Genomic DNA, 19,709 nt, shown 5'->3' on the forward strand with positions numbered 1-19,709 from the left:
TAAATGTGGAGCTTTTCCTCCTTGAAGGATGTGAACAGTGCTGAGTACATTTCTCCCAGTAACTTGTGAGGGTGGTGAGACACTTGGAAGAGGTTGCCCAGAGAAGCTGTGAATGCCCCATCCCTGGAAGTGTTCAAGGCCAGGCTAGATGAGGCTTTGAGCAACCTGGTCTTGTGAAAGGTGTCCCTGCCGACAGCAGGGGGGTTGGAATGAGATTATCTTTAACCAGTACTTTCAACCCAAACCAATACTTTCTGCTGGAGACATCTTCTGCCAATCAAGGTGTTCTGAATGATGTTTTGTCATGTGAGTTTTGCTAATACTTAGTTTTTAAGATGTGTATTCTGCTAGGACTTTGTCCTTTAGGTCTGGATATTCACAGACCTTGGGGAAAACCACCTTGCTTATACCCTTTTGAGCAGTAGTTCCCACAACACTTAGGTTTAGCATCGTCCTTATCCACTCCCATCTTCCTCTTTCTCCCTTCCTGCTGCCTGCAGACGCGCAGACGGATCTGGCCTCGCATCCCGGCTACTACGTGCATTTGGTGGAGGCATCCATGGGCAGGTGCTGCATGGCCACGGAGGAGATCGAGCGCGACCTGCACCGCTCGCTGCCCGAGCACCCCGCCTTCCAGAGCGAGACGGGCATCGCCGCCCTCAGGAGGGTGCTCACCGCCTACGCTCACAGGAACCCCAAGATAGGATACTGCCAGGTGAGCCATTCCCAGAGGGATTGTGCTCCCTGCTGCTTCTTCCCCTTCTTCCCACTCTCTGTTGTTCTCTTAGGAGTGCTTTTAGTGGTGCTTTTTATAAATAAAGACCTTTTAGTTGGAAAAGTACATAGTTTTAGATGTTAAATGTAATTTTTCCTTGGAAAACAATTACATAGTCTTACCAAAAGGCTCTGTTCTACCAACGATATTCTTTCAGCATTTTGCAAACTGCATTTATAGTTACAGGAAGGGAAAAAATTGTTTCTGATGCTTCTGTTTGTTGAAAAGGGCATTTCTTGGACAATACTTGGAAGCAGTGCAGGGCGAATTGGCCTGCACAGATGAGATTTTATGTACGGCACTGGGGCACAGGCTTAATGAACCTTTCTGCCACTTTATTCCAAAACTGATGATAAATGATGAAAGTTATCTGTCTAGCTGGTCAGCTCCCTGAATTCTGATTAACATCAGAGTGGTCCTGATACTGAAGTAGGGGGCAGTGAAAGCAGCCCCAAAATATCTTGCAGTATCAGTTACCTGCTTTGCATCTTGGCAAATCCTGTACTGTGCTTTTCTCCATTGTTTCCTATTGCTCTTACAAAAAGCAGTATACGTAAGATTAGAAAACTTGCTATGCCTGTGGGTTGCAATTCCATATTTGCTGTGTATTCTCTCTTTTTCTTGCTGTTTTTTTTCTTAGTTCTTTACATCCGGTTAGGCTACTTTTTTTTCTATAAAAATAGCAACAGTTGAGCTCTTGTCAGTAGGATTTGCTGTCACTAACAAATCCCATTTTCTTCTTTGCCCTTGTAAGTCTATGAATATTTTGACCTCTGTGTTGCTGCTGTATGCCAAAGAGGAAGAAGCCTTTTGGCTGCTGGTTGCTGTGTGTGAGCGGATGCTGCCGGATTACTTCAACCACCGAGTGATAGGTGAGCTCGTATTCATGGTCCTGCAGCTGGGAAGGGGGAGCCATGTGGCACAGGGGTGGGGAGAATGCTCAGGGTCAGCTGGGGTCCAGACCCCACGGATGAGGTGCTCCATTTACTTGTGTGATGTGCAGGGACATCAGCAGTGGCTGCTCAGATTCCAGACAGGGCTGGTTTTGGTCTGAAGGGTTTGAGCTGCACGATCTGTAAATGCTCAACTTCACAGTTTGTTTTTTAATTTCCTGTTGGTCAGAAGGTGGTGACACTTTTGGCTGTTACATAAATAGAAGAGCTTGTGGGTCTTGGCTAGGAGTTTGCAGTGTTAGAGACTCAGGCTGTTTAAGATGAACGTAGGAAAGATCTGCTTTGTGATCTGAACTGTCTGAATTGCCTGGCTGCTGGAGCAATGCAGGCTTGCATCTACACTGGCCCTTTGTAATGAGAGCTGATACATGTCCCTCTGCCATGCACTGTGTGTGCTGTAGCTGTATAGTGCCATTATTTTTAAGATGGTTGTGCAGACTGCCTAATGCACAAAAAGAGAGGGGCTAAGCAGTATTTGTTCTTTGCAGTCACTTCCTTCCCTTACAGAAATGTTTGATAGCTTTTCCCTTTTTAATGCTAGCCTTAGTCTGTAGCTGCAGCATTTGCTGTTACACCTTTGCTGTGGCAAAGAGAGGGACCAGGGTCACATGTGCACAAGTGAGGATAGGAGCAAGTCCCTGGCAGTAGTGGTTCTGGGAGCTAGAAATGGTCTGGGCAGTCTTGTGCTGCCTGTGGAGTGGAAAGAGACACTTGAGAAGATTTCCACTCTTTTCCTTGAAGGATGGGGTTGTCGTACTTCCCTCTAGACACTGTATCACTGCTCAGTTTCTGTCTTGTCTCTGAACTGGCAAGAAGGTGAGTTAAAGCTGAGTTATTCCAAAGTTTAGCTGGATGCTTAGCATGTTTTGTAGTGCTTTGAATGCCATTGGTATTTTCTGCTAGTGGACTGGGCATTGTAACTGTCCCACTTGTCAGAATTTTTCTTCTTGTCTCCAGACATGGCTTTAAACTCCTATTTTGATTACTGACTTCCATGTTTGTCTGTCTCCTTCCTTGATTAAAGGAGAGAAACACAGCTCTATCAGTACTCAAGCATTTATAGATATCAACAGCGTGCTTTGGATTACTCATAACTTTCTGATGCTTGCTGGGTTATTGCCCTTAAGTAGTATTCTCTGCTACTCACCTGAGTTGTCTCACCTGGCCAGCTATATCCCTGCCTTGAGTTGTTCTTGATTTGCGCTTTGCATCTTGCCTGTCACTTGCCATGGCTACAGCCTACATGGTTTAAGTGCTGAAAGTTTTGGTTGTCCCGTCTCTCTGTTTTTCTGGCCCTCTTTATCCCAAGGAAGGAGTGCTGTGTCTCTACTGTCATAGCCCACCACAGTGTGAAGGGCCAGGAATTCAGTTTGGAAGTTGCCCTGCTCTCCCTGGCTGAGTGGCACTGGTGCAATTTTGCAGCATAGTTGCTTCATTGAGCACAATTTCTGCAGCTCTGCTTTACCCTAGAACTTAATGTGCCCAAATCGGTGCTACTGATCTTCTCCACCCTGCCCCTCCTCTGGTTCCTGTTGCTTGAGTTAGTGTTCTTGGCTCTGCATTTCAGTCAACCTTCTTTTTTGATTTGCAACCAGCTCTTGTCTAAACTTTGTATTGTTTCTTCCTGCATAACACTTCCAAGACCAAACTTTTCCTCTTTGTGCACCCTGCCAATACTGTTTGTCCAAATTTTGATCTCTCAATAACTTTGGTGATCTCTGACCTTGCTACCCGTCACTGTGCTTTTCCTCTGCAGTGTCAGCCAGTAATCTCTGCAGGCCAAACAGCTACCAAATTAATGACCTTGGTTATAGCAGGCCTTCTTAGCTTCCTTTTGTCTCAGACCTTTTCTTTATGACTTTCAAAATCTTCTATTTATTTATATGTGGGTTTATTTAGTTAGTTAGAATTTTTGCTTTCAAAACTTAGGCAATTCAGTCCTACTCAACCTTCTTACTTTCATCTCCCTCCTTTAGCATTGCCAGCTCTGACCCCTTTCACAAGCTTTTTCATTATTTCACTGCTTGCAAATGGGGAAAGCCTGCAAGCAGGGCTCCTCCTTCAGGAATTCCCTCTGTCCTTCTCCACTCTGCAATGCATAGAGGAAATTATAGGAAACAAGTTGTATATGGGTCAAGAATGGTAGCAAGGGTCAGGCATATCCTATTCTCAATTACCATGACTTTTTCATCCTGGCATAAACCAGCAGGGCATCTTGCCCCACTTTACCTGTTAGACTGTCATCAACTTGTCACTGTAATTCTTGAAACACTGAAAACCTTATTTCATTTCTCTGATTTTCCTTTTCAGTCCTGAAGATGTCATTTATCTTGCATTTAAGGTGGTCATTCTTCAAATGCATGCCCTGGTATTTTCCTACCTCATTATGGTCTCATGCTGTAATACAGATTCATTTAGTCAGATTTCATGTTTTCTGGGAGACTAATGAACAAATAGACAGAAAAGTTCATTTTAAATACATCTGCTTGACTTCCATCTACAGTGGCAGCACTTATTATAAGGAGATCTGTGAAAGATCTGGGCAGTGTTGCATGTTCCTCTTAAAGCTCTGGCTTTGCTCATGCTGTCTCTAAGTCTGGTATGATCTATTTATATATGTCTTGCCTATCTGTCTCTGGCTTCCTTCAAATACCTCTAAATCCAGCTCTGTTTTTTGCATCTGTGTTGACTATGTCTATTAAATTGTTTGCATTAAGCTTATTTAAAAAAACCAAACAAAAATTGCCCTCTGTTGAGTAACTCCAGTCTGTTTTTCTCCTTTTCTTCAATCTTATGGAAAGCTTTTTCTTCAAAGCATCATGCTTGATGTGTTTCTCAAAAGCTTTTTGGATGTCCATGGGCTTTTATTTTTGATTTGTGGTGCTGTAATGCTTGTTCAGTCACCAGCAGAAGCTCTTTTGGCCTGATTTGAAAGGTTCTAAGACAGAGAAATGTCATAGCTATTTTTTCCCTATGATTTGGATGCAAAGCCAAAAGATGCTGGCTCTCTGCCACAAATTGTCCAGGTTATATTCTGCTTTTGAACAACAGAAGTTTTGAGTGCTAGGGATATATGTGTTTCATCAATTAAAATTGTGTCCTAATACTGGCAGAATATGGACTATAAGAAAGAAATGAAATAACTTGAAAAGAAAGACAAAATAATTGAAAAGTTAACTGCATTTTGTATTCAGGAATATTTTTAACTTGCAGTGTCTTAGGTCAAAGCCGTGGTGTGGCAAATTTGGTTTGTAGACACAGTCCACTTCATTGAGAAGAAACTACATTGATTCTGTAACAGCTGCTGACAAAGCAGAACTGAACTAGTAGCTAAACCAGAGCCCAGATCTCCTTTGGAAAGACTGGTTGGGACAGTTAGGAAATCTTTTATCTGGGCATTGCAGAAATCTTTTGTTCTTTATGTGTAGATACATATGCTTGTAAGTATATATTTGTATCTGTGCATGTACTTTCATGTAAATGTTATTCTTCCTTCTTGGTGTATGTAGGCATATCTGGACTTCCATCCTACATTTCCTCAGTTAGAGCAGTACCTTTGCTGCCCACTTGCTGGAGTACATACATCAGAGAGGAATGTGTACTGTCTTATTTTCCTGCATACATCCCAAGTGGAGCAATAAAATGCTTTAAGATTACTTTTGCTAGCACTTAATTATTATGTGCTTTTGTAGCCAAGACCAACAGCTGCTGCTATTGCCATTTCATTGCACCCTAAAGGCACTTAGGAGAATTAACACACTTTTTGCAGAAAGTTGTACAGTAAGGTTTATGGACACAAGGGTTGGGCTGACATCACAGCAGGAGGATAATGGCATTTTTCATTGTAGATATGTGTGTGTATCTTGCCTGTTTAAATTTTAAGAAAGTCTTGCAGTTAACAGTTGACAGTAGTGATTAACTTAAAAATTTTTTTTTTTCCTGTGTCAGTCCTGACTAATGCTGTTCCTTTATAACTTGTAGGTGCTCAGGTAGACCAGTCAGTGTTTGAAGAGCTTATAAAAGAGCAACTTCCAGAGCTGGCTGAGCATATGAAGGATCTGACAGCCCTAGCTTCCATCTCTCTGTCCTGGTTCCTTACCCTTTTCCTCAGCATCATGCCCCTGGAAAGTGCTGTGAATGTTGTGGACTGCTTCTTCTATGATGGCATCAAAGCCATTTTCCAGCTGGGCTTGGCCATACTGGAAGCCAACGCTGTGGATCTGTGTAACAGCAAGGATGATGGGCAGGCCCTGATGATCCTGAGCAGGTATGGCCACACAGGAGTCCTTTCATCTCTGGCTCTTCTGCCCTAAAACAAAGGCATTGCTCAGTAGGCACCAGGGCCCTTCTGTGTCACCCTGCTGCTGCTGCTGTCGCAGTGTCTGCCTTAAACAATGCCTTTGAATGTCGGACGAGATGTCCTGTGAAATTTCCTGGCACTGCCGAGACATGCATCGCCTGCGTCAGCGTGCAATATTTACTGCTGCTCTCCGTGCCTTCCCTGGACTGACGGGCTTCCTGCTCCAGACTTCAAGGAGACAGAAGTTTTCTTCCTTGGGCAGCATTTAATCATTTGGCTGGCTTACTGTTCCTCAGATGAGTAATCACAAGGGCATTTTTGAAAAGTCTAGCTTGCCCAAAACTCAGTTTATTTCTAAATCTGAGCCATAAGACTTATTTGTGTATTTGAATTGAGAAGAGCACAGTGCAATGTGATCTGTGTTCTTATACATTTCCTCTCTTCAGGTTTTTAGAGCATGTCAAAAACGAGGAAAGCCCTCTACCACCTATTGGTAATCACCATGCCTTCTTCAGTGACGACCAGGAACCCTGTCCAGTGACTGAAATAGCAAACCTGATTCATGACTCCTATGAGGTAAAATAATTCTTTGTATCTAGTAGTCAGTTAAGTTAGAATTTTAAAGAAGAAGGTTTGATTTACTCTGGATGCTTTGAAAGTTAATACACTTCTTTACAGATTCCATGACTGGAGCGCTCTCATGCACAAGACTAGGTGTAGTCTGAGTACCTAGATGAATTAGAGACTGTATATGCTTTTTCTTCCAGGTCTCACTGCACTTTAAAAGTGTATTTCCAATTAATACAGGTATCATAAAATACAACACAAATAATAAACTTCTGTTCCTCTGTTACAGAAATTTGGAGACCACTCTGTGGAGCAGATAGAGCACATGCGCTACAAACACCGGATCCGTGTCCTGCAGAGCCACGAAGATACAACCAAGCAGAACGTGGTGAGCAGGGTATTGCTTTGATTGAGGTAGCTCAGCATTGCCTCTGGAGACACCTGGGTTTAGTTTTTAAAAAGGGGCCACCAGCTCTTGAAAATCATTGCTGACTCTGCAGATGCTGATGGTTTTTCTCTGGCAGCCATGTGCATTATTGTAGTTTAGGGTGGCTTTAAAGTTCTGAACAACTGCAGGACTGTCCAGCCCAGCACCTTATCTGTGACTGTGGCCAGCCCTTGGCAGATGCTGGGGAAGAGGAGAGACAGCACCATGCGATGTCTTCCAGGCCTCTGTGACCTGTAGCTTAGGGACTTCCTGTCTTTGTTTCTAATAGCTCTTGAGGGATTTCTCTTTTCATGGATCTCTCCAACTGGTGAACCTAAAGAAGGGGGAAACAGTGCAAAGATTTTTTTAATAGTGGTTTTCAGCAGTTCCACCTAAGGACAGCTCGTGAGTCTGCCTGTGTCAGTGATGTCACTAACATGATTTTCTTTTTTTTTAAGCTCCGAGTTGTCATCCCAGATGTTTCAATTCTTCCTGAAGATTTAGAGGAATTGTATGACTTGTTCAAGGTTGGTCTCCCTGAAAAGCAGGGGATGCACCTCATTGAGGCTTCTTTGGGCATAACTTCCAGCTGTTGCTTGGCAGTGCAGCACTGACCTCCAGTCCTCTGCCTGGACCATGCTCCCTGGGTGGGATCTTGCCATTTTGTCCTTTCTGTGGTTATGCAGTTGTTAAAGAGGAACAGTAATGTACTGATTGTTCAGAGAACTGCTCCCAAAATTCTTTCTAACTTTCTGCTTGGAAATGGTCCCTGACAAGCTAGCTTCTGTTAACTTTCACATGCAGAATGAATTAAATATTATGTAGCTATGCTCATTGGGAATTTGGCAATGCTTTTAAATCCTGTTCTCTAAATGCTCTTAAAAGGCAGACTCTCTTCTCCGTGGGGAAAAAAACCCGAAACCCCCACAACCTTGTGTCCTTGCCATTTGTTCCAAATTTTCTCACAGGTTTGTTTTTCGTTTGTTTTTTTTTTTTTTGACTAAAAGCAGTTTCAGTTCCTTTCTGTCAAGCTGATGTTTGATAAAACACACAATAAAGTTGGTGACAGAGACATCTGTGCTTATACAACTACATTTGATTTAGAGGTCCAAGCTGTAATTATTTCCCTTAATGGACCATTTCTTCTGCGTACTGTTCATAGCCATAAATACTGAGAATATGACTGTGGTATGCTGTTAGTGTTACACAGCTTTGTCACCAAGAGCAGCTGTATCCTGCCTCCATTAGTGGTTGTAAGATGATGCTGCTGGGGCTTGTTCTTCAGGGCTTCCCTCCTGCTCCTCACTGCTGGCTTTGATCTTTGACTAGCGCGCATTCCCCTAATTTCATTTTCCGATACAGTTCCTTTTTTATTATTCCCCTTGCTCTCCCAGGGACATCTTGCTTCGTTGAGACTCTTTGTTTTGCCTGTCCCTAACAGAAGACTAATGCTACAGTATCCAAATGGAGAGGTCTGAGAGAGACTAAATGAGCAGGTCAAGCCTACACTTACTCCATATTTTTTACAGAGGTGACCCTCTGTACCTTTGGCTGCTAAGGAACATCCTGGGTCAGATATGATTAAACAGTTTCAGTAGCCCACAGTGAATTTTTTCAAGAATCTGCCCAGTCTTCCTTCATATTTATTAATTATCCACTGGAAATTGTGGGATTGGCTGGCTGTTCTGATGAAAGATTTGCTTTTTCACACAGGGATGGTCTTGGTATCACACAGGACTGGTCTTGGCAATCACTATGCCACCTTGCACAGAGTGAATTTTGAGCGCATTACAGCGTAGCTTGGTGTGAATGCCTTTTTCTGCTGGTCGTGCTCTCTGCTGCCGCACCCCTCAACAACCGCTCTCGTGTGTCCGATTTCTCCTAGAGGGAACACTTGATCAGGTGCTACTGGGAAAGCGGGAGCGCGGCGCCGGAGCGCCACGACCCCAGCCGGCCGTACGCCGAGCAGTACCGCATCGACGCCCAGCAGTTCGCCGGCCTCTACCGCCTGCTCTCGCCCTGGACCTGCGGGGAGCACACCGACCTCCTGGCCCACAGGACCTTCCGCCTGCTGGACGAGAACATGGACCGCCTCATCGAGTTCAAGGGGCTCGCCAGCTGCCTGGGTATCGGCTGCTGCGGGCTGGCACGGGGGCGGAGCTGGGGGTGGTAAAACACCACGTCACTGGCAGAGAGGATGGTTTCTAGGGCTTGTAATTACCCATATCAGTGACCTTTACTCATTTTTTGTGTTTCAATCAACTGAAGTCAATTTGATTTAAAAGACAGCCTGAGGACACGATTGAATGTTGTATTAGAATATTTGATTTCTCAGACAATAGTAATTTTGTTGAAAATCTTGCATGAGTGAAGAATTACACTTGGGTCTGCACAGAATGCTAGGAAATCCTCTCTACCGAGTTGTTGCTCTGAGTATACCTCTGAAATCTCAATGTACCTCTTTGAAACTGCTTCTTGAAGACTTAACCTTACACAGCTGACTGCTGCCTGCCTTGCACGTTGGCAGTAAGCAGAACAAAAAAAATCTGGTCAGCAGTGACTGAGAGCTGTGCTAGGGTTGGTCTTGAGGCCACCAGCTGTCCTAATAGGTGAAACTGCCTGTCCAAAATCTGGCTGAAGAGGAAGTAGCAGATCTCAACTGATGTCTGACCTCAAGTGGAAAAAAATGAAATTCAAAGCTTCAGTAAAAATCAGTGATTTTGTATTCTTTGCACTTAGGATTTTTAGATTTTTTATGTGAACACTAAGGCACCCTGTATTCTCTTTTTATTTGATTCTTAGAGGGATACAACTTTTAATTTAAAGTTCTCCACAGTATTTGAGTGCATTTGAAAGTTTAGAATCTAATTTTTACTGGTCATTGAAACGGTGAATTATTTTACATGTGAAATAGTTACCTCCTTTGGGCTTACTCTATAAAACAGCAGTGAGGGCTGAAGGGGAGAAATACTAAGAATATGTAAGAATATCATACATACGAATATGTATGATGTCCCCAACATTATCTGTCTCCCCCCCGCTCACATTTCTGTAAATCTATGGCAGCAAACAGCCTTTACTAGATTCCCTGCCATCCTCCTTGATATTTTTAAATGGTGCTGAAGCTCCATAGGGTGAGGTGCTCCCAGTCTGTTTCACAAGAGCAAAGACCAAAACAGATGGCTGTCACCTGCTGTTCCTCATTGACAGGCACAACCTGAAGTTATACACTGGCCTTATGTTTATTGTCCATGTAAACAATTATCCTTTGTGCACAGAGACATGCCTGATTTATTTTAAACTGTGGAAGTAAATGCTCTGGTTCACTTCCTTCTTGTTCTTTATTTTCTTTGCAGATGTTATGTATAATGGAGAAATGAATGAAAAGATAAAGTTACTTTATAAGCTGCATATCCCACCAGGTAAGAAATCTGAAAGAAAATTAATAACTCAGTTTCCCAAAAAAATATCTTGCTTTTGGGGAAAAGCTGCTTAATGAAGAACCCCATCTTACTTCCTTCCAGCTTGGAGCATACAGGATGTGCAAATTACTCTATTAATTACAAATGGAACCTTTTTGGATGAAATGTGCACATTACAATGTCAAAGCTCACACATATCTTGCATTCAGAGATCTTTTGCAGCCAATTATATGGTTACTTCCAGACAAAATACGAACTGAAATAACATTTTTGAGTGGCTTGTAGTCCATGTACAGTAGAGATCTCCTTGTATATCTTGATCCAGTTTTGATTAGGTGACAAAATTCTGTGGTAGTTTCTCTGTGCAAAGTTTTTAATTAAATGTGCAGTTTTTGGCAAGCTTCCAAGTGCAGCACCAGTCTTACAGGAACATTTTACAATATGATTTAATGACGTTCCTTGAAATCATTTGCAAAACGTCTTTGCACAATTACTTCACTTCCATCAAGTATGCAAATTTTAGAAAAATAAATAACCATCATGTCTAATTCAAAGGATTAAATTTGTCACATTTCTTGGACAGCTCTCACAGAAAATGAGCGAGACAGCCAGTCACCGTTAAAGAATCCTTTGCTGTCAACATCAAGACCACTGGTCATTGGAAAATCAAATGGTATGTCCAGAATGGCTGTCTCATGTGAGTGCATGAGATAACCAGCTTTCCACTTGTTTTACTCCAGTGACTTGAAAATTAATTCTAGTTTTTATGTCTGCTCCAAAAAAGGTGATGCAGTAGATTACCAAAAGCAATTGAAGCAGATGCTGAAGGATCTAGCCAAAGAAAAGGATACTAAAACTGAAAAGGAATTGCCAAAAATGAGCCAGGTATGTACCTTAGAGGCTGTACTCCTTTTTTTAAAAAGTGTACTCAAAATGAAATTATTGAATTCAACAGTTTGGCTCTCTCTCATGAAGTATAACTTCAGCCTGAACTTGGGTTCAGTCCTTTAAACATTGAGGATTGGGCTCTGATTCAGGGAGCAGGTGCTTAAAAACTTTCACTTTCAAAAAACTACCTTCCTAGCAGTTCCCTCTGCTCAGACTGGATGGTGAATAGAATTTCAGCCTCACCCTCACCTGCAGCAGAACATGCAAGCAAACAGGCTCATGCTGGCTGGAAAAAGGCCTCCTCCTAAGCCAAAGAATTCCCTAGAATGCAGATTTTTGTTCTGATTTTCCATACCTGCTCTGCACTAAAGCAGTAACTTCTTAGTCCACCACACCTGGAACTTGCCCTGTCTTAGCCAAACACTGACTAGAACTGCAGGAGGACAGCTGAAGGCTGCACAGTCTTACCATCTGTTTCCTAATTCCAGTAGCTGTTTGTGTTGTTGGCATAAGGAAAGCTACTGGAGGGAAAAGGCCCCATGCTAATAAAACAAATGTACAGATATGCAAAGAAAGATGGGACTGCCCCCAGAATCCCTTCTGTGCTTGTGTTGCTAAATGAAGTTTTAAATGGGTGGCATGTACCTCGCCTGTCAGCTCTGCAGGGGCTCATGATCTCATCAAGGCATCATTTCATTGAGGGCTCACAACTCTCCTAACAGGATATGGGGAGACATCCTCTGTAGCCTTATAACCACCTGAAATGGGTGAGCAAGGGAGAGACAAAAGGAGCTGGGCAGGGAAGATCTCTGAATTGTTTTAGAAGAGCTGGGAAAGAGGGGAGAGAAACAAAAGGGAAACTTGCCTGCAGGCTTGTGGATGGCTACTTTGGTTGTAACCCACTCAGTGTAGCAGCCACCAGGAAGGGATTTTCCCTTGCCTTGTCTCTCACTTGCCCATAGATCATCTGGCAGGTCCTGATTTCCTTCATCAGGACATCAGAATACTTCACTACTCTCTTCCCTTTTTGATTTCAGCACAGGTTTTCCTAGCACCACTGGGGGTTGAAATCCTTTCTCTAACAGTTTTTTAAAAGCAGGCCTAAGTTATAAAAGAACATAAAAATGTACACAGCATTCCACCTGCTTTTGCACTACTGTGCCCTGCCTGACTCCTGCAGTGATCCTTAGCAGTGGTCCTTAGTTCAGGACTTTGATGCTGGCTTTTCATCCTTTACAGAAGGAGTTCATTCAGTTCTGCAAAACGCTGTATAGCATGTTTCATGAAGATCCAGAGGAGAACGATTTGTATCAAGCCATTGCCACTGTGACCACACTGTTACTTCAGATTGGAGAAGTAGGACAGAGGAGCATCAGCTTGGGGAGTGGGTCAGATGAGTTCACCGAGGACTTACAGCCCGAGGCCTCTGCTTCAGACCAGGATGCTGTTTTCACTGACACTGTGAAGCCCCCTCACAAAGACTCTCAACCTTCACCTGTGACTGAAGGGGACTGGACTGTCTCTTTTGAACATATTTTAGCCTCCCTCTTGACTGAACAATCATTAGTTAACTTCTTTGAAAAACCCTTAGAACTGAAACCAAAGCTTGAGAATGCAAAGCTAAGTCAATACAGTCTCAGAACAAATGGAATGAGCTGCCAGTCACGGAGTGAACATGCAAAACCAAGCATGCAGTAGCAGCAAATACATCAAAAATGAAATGCACTGAAATTATGCCAAAGGACTTACTGTGTAAAAGGCTTTCTGTTGGCAGTGGCCTTCTGGTATCCCATTTGTTGGTCTGTGGTTTTCAGTTAAAGAGCTTTAAAAGCTAAAAGGGTGTGTAGGTTTGTTTTGTGCCATTGACTTATTATGTTCTTGTTTTGAATGTAAAAGGAAACATATGTCTACAGTGTGAAGAACTGAAGCCCTCTTCTGCATGGGAGAGCAGAGGCTGGCTCCAGTTGTCTTTTTTTAAGCAGGGGAAAACACTCCTTCATCTACTGTCCACAGTTTGTTTCGGTTGCCTTTTTTTGCACTAATACTGAAAACTGTTTCAATGCTGGTAATTGAAACTATTTTAATATATTTCATTGTATTCCAGTTTTTATGTCTTGCTGAAATGTTAAGTGTACATGGACTGTGCTTCTGATGTTGGTCTGTGAAAACATGCACTTTTCAATAAACCCTTTTTGTACAAGACTGGCATTGAAAAGTATTTTACTGGTTTAGGGAAGCTAAGGGCCTTTGGTCCCTACTGCTTTAAACAAATACCCTGGGGTAGCATGATCACAGTAATTTCACTAATCAAAACCCTGATTCTGTGTTGCACACAGAGTTGCTTTGGGAGAAGCCTACTGAGTCTGCCTAAGAGGCCAGTGGGGTGCATCACCCACATGAGATTACATACATGAAATATTGATCTAGCAGTTTTGGTTGAGTTTTTCTTCTTGTGTTTTTAAACAAACTGAACTTAACTTAAAATACCTGTGTAAAGGCTCTTTAATACCCAGAACAAAACAAACCCACCACAACTCTGCCACCCACAAAGAACATTTGAATCTCCTCCTTATTCCATTCACATATAACAGAAGTCTAGTGTATCTTTAATTAAGATAATTACACCATTATGTTAAAATTCAAAGAAAGCAAGATATTTTAAAAGGCTGGTACCTGTTCAACTCAATGCTTCACAGCTGAGAGCTTGAAAAGACTAGACAATAAAAACAACAACTAAAGAATATATTTAATATTTTTATTGTAATGAAAATCCATTTAATTTTCATCCACATTGACTGTCTGTAGACCTGCAAAACAAGACATTTTATCACCACCTGTTATATATATAGAAGTCTTTCCAAGAAAGTACACCTATATTTTCAAGGGTAGTCTGCTGATCTACTTCTGGACGAGCAAACTATATAGACAAGTGACAAGTATTTCTACAAACACTAAAACAAAAACTTAGTTGCATTTACATTTTTATCAGATGACAATAGAGAGGTCTTAACCTGCCTGACCTTTTGACAGCAGAGGATGGGCTTAGTGACTACCCTAGTGACTATGGCCCGTGTTTTTCAATCTCTCAGAATTTACAGGACCATTTCACTCCTTTTTGATGTGATCAGGGAGCTCTGTTCTCTACAGCAAAGCTAGGCAAAGCCTGTGGTTTGACTCTAGCAGCATGCTTTTTATCAGAATTTTGCACTGCAGGAGGAGCTGTCCTGCTTTGCTTCTTGTTCAGAGACAGACGGCATGGGAGATGCATGAACCTTCCTCACCTTTGAATGTTGTGACTGGTACATAGGTAACCAGAGTGTACAGCTTGTTGGGTGAATCCTCATCCTCGTTGCGCTTTCTGGACAAACGCACACGGATACGGTAAGGAACATTCCTGAAATGAGGATGGCAGATTAATTTGCAGTGAAGTATGTCTTGAAACCCATGAATTCATAAGAAAGTTCTTTCTCAGCAGCATACCAAGAGCAAAATCTTGTACCTTAAGAGACTGTATTGTTTGCCTTAGAGGAGCTCTGTTTTGTTTGTTTGTTTTGCTTGGTTTTATTCAAGTTAGCAGGTAAGATTTAACTGGGCCTTGAGTAAGATGAATTCATAATCCAGTAGGAGCATAAAGTCAGAAGTGCATCATCAGTCCACTACTGAGGAAATACACCTTGAAGATGATCATCAAGTGAACATGAGCAGCAAGCAGCTATTAGTAAGAAGCATTTCTTACTACAATATAAAATAGTGAGTAAAAATGCCAACAATCTACCCTGAAAGCGGAAGACCTCTGTCAAAAGTCAGAGTACTGCCTATCTTTATACCAGAAGCCATGGAAATTCTAGTGAGCATCAAGCCTGAACCAAGGTCTTACTTATGGGCACAAAAATGATCATGATTTCTTCCTCACAAAGGCCATGGAATCATTAACTGAACTGTTTAATTATTTTGTTCGTAATAGGCAAATCACAGCTTAGTGTCCTCACCTAGTAATGCCCAAAATATGCTCTGAGGGGAGGCACAGAATTTTTTTTCCACATAACCTGCCACCTTGAACTCAAGATTTAAGGAAACTCCTGCTCAGAGTACTATGTGAAGGAACCTGCTCCTCCTCCCTGCTGCAAGAACAGCCTTTTCAAGAACATACTTAATACATCAGGTGGACATAGCAGTTAGACACAGGAACTGGCTTTGCTTTATTCCCTTCCTGTCAAAGTCAAAAGCATTTTCCACTGATTTATGTAGATCACTGACTACCATACCAGCCAACATGGTGATCCAGCCTCTGCTGATCCTTCCAGAGGAAGATACCTTACTTTGCATACATTATATATTTTAACTAGTAAGAACTGCAGATTCACACTGGAAAGACTGATGTTGTGACCCCCCGCTCCACAGACTGCACTTACACCAGTGAATATGAGGAAGTCCTGGTTAGCAGCCTCACTACAAAGCTCTGGGATTATGTATGCTGTCTCCTGGTTCCACTGCTACTTCTTCACTCCCTCAGAACTGGGCAGTTTAACAGGGAGGACAGAGAACCCTTTCTGTAAGGCCCAGTAACTCAGTCTCATCCTCCCACTCTGCTTTTCAAGGAAGGGTCGGCAACACAATGCCAGGCAAAGCAATCTATGAATGTCATAGACCAGACTTAGGGATCTAACTGCCAGAAGACATGGTTTAAACCCATGTGCATCTCTCAAAGCATCAATCCCTATCAGTTAACCTTTTATTACAGTTTAAAAGATCCCACTCCCCACAGGAGTTCTACTGGACCACTTCACACATGTCATACCAGCTGCCTTTGTAGCAGTGATTCAACAGAAGTGGTAGTTTTTGGTCCCCAAACTACTTATTTATCTGTACTTTCAAGAAAAGAACAGCCCTGTTGAAAATACGCTTCCTTTTGTGCAGCATTTGTTCAGCATACTTCAAAACTTTATCCTGTTTAGACACACTGCACAAATCCCACTCAGCCTGGGATTGCAGTTATCACTAAAAGGTCAGGTTTATAAAAACTATCTGCTGCAACAGGGATCAAGGTAGTACAGTATTACAATACCCAATACTTTCTCTTCCCTGCCCTCAACCCCCAAACCTGCACTCCTTCCTTCCTTTGCTTTATTCTCACTAAAAGTAGAAGGAAATTCTTTCAATCCCAGTATTTACCAAGCTTTGTTACAAATATGCCAGGACAGCTGACCAGAACACAGAGGTGACAGATTAGGTTGGTGTGTACACCACAAGAAGGAAGCACTTGCAAAGAAAACGCAAATACTGCAAGAATTATACAATTTTTTCCTAATTCTTCATGTTGTTTTTTTCCTCAACCTGTAAAGAAAATGACAAAAACCCACCTTATTCCTTTAGCCCAGACTGCTTTGTTGAGTCGGGTATCGATGCGGACGTCAGGAGTACCCATCTCCTTCATGGCAAATTTACGGATTTCCTTGAGGGCGCGCGGTGCTCGCTTCTTGAAGCCCCTGGGACAAACACAAGAGCCATTTAGGCTTCAGGATGCTGTCAGCACTGGATACTTGTTGCACGTGTTCTCCCAACATAAAAACCCCCAAAAGCACCGTGCTTAACATCAAACAGCTGTACCAGCCTGACTAGACCACCCTGGCAGGCAGATGCTAACTTTAATAGAAACCACTTAGGGAGAATAATTTCAGTGAAATTTTGCTACTACAAGATCTCCTGGTCAAGCCTTCATTTTAATGTCAACACGTTTGAATATCTCAGTAACACTGAAGAGATCAGAGGTGTCACACACACTCTGAATAAAGCCCCTATGGGCAAAGCAGTGCAACAATAGTAACATGAACATAACCATGACAGAACTGTATCAGGACTGAAATAAACAGAAGAACAAAACTGATGTTATTCTTAATATCAGCTTTTGCTGAACAGTACTTGATGGTTGCCTTCTTTCACACTATCAGGACTGCACCAACACCCCCATCAGAACTGTTTTTCTCCCCCAGTACAGCCTGTCCCATGCCCATTATGGCCAGGTCCTGCAGGACTGGGCATCCACAGCAGAAGTAAGAGCTGCACCATGAGTGTTCTGCCATATTTATTATACCCACACTGTGACAGGGGCTGTGCCAGTAGTACCTGAGGTCCCACAGTGGGTCATATTTAGTTATATTATGTGCACACTGCTGTTGATACTTTGTGCTAGAAATGGGAAGTGGGTACTTGATCACAAGTGAGACAAGCACTAAATAAAAAGCATTTAACTCTAGCATACCATGCCCAAAAAGAAAGGTGGACAGCAGGATTGTCATCATTAAAACAAAATGAAGTGCCAATCAAAAGGCAAGGCTAGAACATCTTACTGACAGAGTACCACTGCCTCCCATTCCCAGCCACAGTTCTGCAATGCTCCACTGCCTCATTCCTCTCCTATTCCATGTCAGCCACTGCACCAGTTGTTTGGATTTGGGTGGTATCTTCCATGTGCTTGCAGGCACAGACACAGAATGCAAGGGCACTGCAGCCTCCTCTGAAGCACTTTCCATTACAGCTTCATGAGCTTCAGTATCTGGTCAATTAAAAAGCTACTCACCTACATGCAACAAATATCCTTTAACACAAATCATATCCTCGTTTACAGCTCACACAATTTTGTGAAAAACATGAAACCAGTAATTTGACTACAGCAGTACTTAATTTCTGGAACTTTCTCAGTGGGCTGAAGTTTAAGCATCTGCTTGGGAAAGAATGACAGAATAAAACTGATCTAACTTTTAACTCAAGTCCCAGAACATTCACAGTCACAGAAACAGGCTTATTCCTAAAGCCCCAAGCCAAGTCTGGGGCTGCACAGGAATGGGGGTACAGAGCTTCTGCCCTGCGACACAACAGAGGCACAAGGGACCAAACACAACACTCTAAGGAAAGTCCTTCTCTGCTCTTTAAAACTACCAAACCCACTTCCAAATGCCACTTCACAGAAAGCAAATTTCGCCGATAAAAACAACTTACACGCCATGGATCCGCTTGTGAATGTTGATTGTGTATTCCCGAGTTACTACTTCGTTGATGGCAGAGCGCCCCTTTTTCTTCTCGCCGCCTTTCTTCGCGGGAGCCATCTCAGCGACGCTAAAAGACACCGCGCACACATCAGACGCACATCTCGGACCTTCCCCGTCCCCAGCCCACTGCAAACCGCACAACTCCCACATGCAGAAAGAAACTTAAACCCAAGCTTCATTAACCCCCGGGGTCGCACCAGTCGCAGGCTTCACGCAGCAACTTTCCAGCAGTACAGATGCTTGACTCCCATCTCCCTGCGGAGAGCAGGAAGCGCATCCGAGACTCTTCGCCCACCTCGCATTAACATCCTGGCCGGCCCCAAGCCCGCTCCCTCTGCAAGGCGACCCAGGAGCGCAGCTCAGCCCGTCCCGGCTTGAACACGACGGGGCCAGACCGGCTCCTCCCCGGGGCAACAGCACGGGCCGCATCCCCGTCCCATGAGTCCCGCAGGCCTCCCCGGGCCCGGGGAGGGCGGGAGAGAAGCCCCATTCCCGCCGAACGCGGACGCGCCGGGAGATCCCAGCCGGTGCCCCCCTTGCCGGGCCGCCCCCCGTGCCGGGCCGGGCCGCATTGGCGCCGCGGCGCGGGCTCTGCGGGGCGGATGGAGCCGGATTCGGCGGCACCGGCCCCGGCCCACACTCACCGTGCCCGGGCACCGGCCGGAAAGGAGCGCGCGGGGCACGCTGGGAAACAGGAGCGCTTCCGGGATGAGGCTGGGAAGCGACTGCGCCGGCGGCGGGAGGGGCTGGTGGGGCGGCGTCGGTGTGTGCCCGGACCGGGGGCGGTCTCTGGGGCAGGGTCTGGGTGTGCCCGGACCGGGGGCGGTCTCTGGGGCGGTGTCGGTGCGTGCCCGTACCGGGTTTGTACTCTGGGATGGTGTCGGTGTGTGCCCGTACCTCTAGGAGGTGTTCGGTGCCCGCCCGCTTCCTCTGTAGGGTCTCTCCCTTTTCCTTGGAGTGCTGTGTGAGGAACTCGGCGCAGTGGTGCTTCCAGCAAGCATTTTGCCTCGTGCAGATCTGGAGCTCCTGTTCCCGAGACAGAACCGAGACACCCCGGCGTGGGGCAGTAGCCTGATATAATCACCCCACCCGGAAACCGACCTGAGCTGAGGGATTATGTTGGGACAAGCTGGGTTTTGCCTGCAGTGAACTAGAACAGCCCAGCTCTGTCAGGAGGAGTGCCGTTGCCTTGTGTGTGCAACAGAGAACAAGGACAATAATCCCAAACCCGAAGTGTGTATGGGGAGGAGCATGAAAAACTAAGTCTTGATGTAAATCTGCTGTTGAGAGCTGTCTGTATCCTTCCAAACCAGCTCAGAAGGCAACCCGAT

The 19,709-nt window shown here is 44.1% G+C and overlaps 2 protein-coding genes across 4 annotated transcripts in view; one reads left to right on the forward strand and one right to left on the reverse strand.

The window, feature by feature from the left end:
• The window catches only part of TBC1D8 (TBC1 domain family member 8), a 48,843-nt gene extending 35,361 nt beyond the window's left edge, over nucleotides 1–13,482 (forward strand). For 2 of the 3 annotated variants that reach the window (XM_084226419.1, XM_084226421.1), the window contains exons 10-20: nucleotides 501–715; nucleotides 1,530–1,647; nucleotides 5,710–5,995; nucleotides 6,475–6,604; nucleotides 6,885–6,983; nucleotides 7,481–7,549; nucleotides 8,908–9,148; nucleotides 10,379–10,444; nucleotides 11,028–11,117; nucleotides 11,229–11,329; nucleotides 12,572–13,482. In XM_084226419.1, coding sequence (XP_084082545.1) covers nucleotides 501–715; nucleotides 1,530–1,647; nucleotides 5,710–5,995; nucleotides 6,475–6,604; nucleotides 6,885–6,983; nucleotides 7,481–7,549; nucleotides 8,908–9,148; nucleotides 10,379–10,444; nucleotides 11,028–11,117; nucleotides 11,229–11,329; nucleotides 12,572–13,030 — 1,874 coding nt within the window. In that variant the 3' untranslated portion in view covers nucleotides 13,031–13,482. The remainder of the gene's footprint in view (nucleotides 1–500; nucleotides 716–1,529; nucleotides 1,648–5,709; nucleotides 5,996–6,474; nucleotides 6,605–6,884; nucleotides 6,984–7,480; nucleotides 7,550–8,907; nucleotides 9,149–10,378; nucleotides 10,445–11,027; nucleotides 11,118–11,228; nucleotides 11,330–12,571) is intronic. The other variant, XM_084226420.1, reaches the window with a different exon arrangement.
• Nucleotides 13,483–14,073: 591 nt separating this feature from the next.
• On the reverse strand, nucleotides 14,074–19,065 carry RPL31 (ribosomal protein L31). The gene is made up of 5 exons (XM_084227119.1): nucleotides 19,023–19,065; nucleotides 18,329–18,445; nucleotides 16,693–16,818; nucleotides 14,614–14,726; nucleotides 14,074–14,139 (listed from the first exon to the last, which is right to left on the reverse strand). The coding sequence occupies exons 2-5, from the start codon at nucleotides 18,433–18,435 to the stop codon at nucleotides 14,108–14,110; spliced, it is 378 nt and encodes a 125-aa protein (XP_084083245.1). The 5' UTR covers nucleotides 18,436–18,445; nucleotides 19,023–19,065; the 3' UTR covers nucleotides 14,074–14,107.
• Between the last annotated feature and the right edge of the window lie 644 nt (nucleotides 19,066–19,709).

The sequence above is a fragment of the Fringilla coelebs genome (genome assembly GCF_963513975.1).
Source record: "Fringilla coelebs genome assembly, chromosome: 2".
Lineage (NCBI taxonomy): Eukaryota > Metazoa > Chordata > Aves > Passeriformes > Fringillidae > Fringilla > Fringilla coelebs.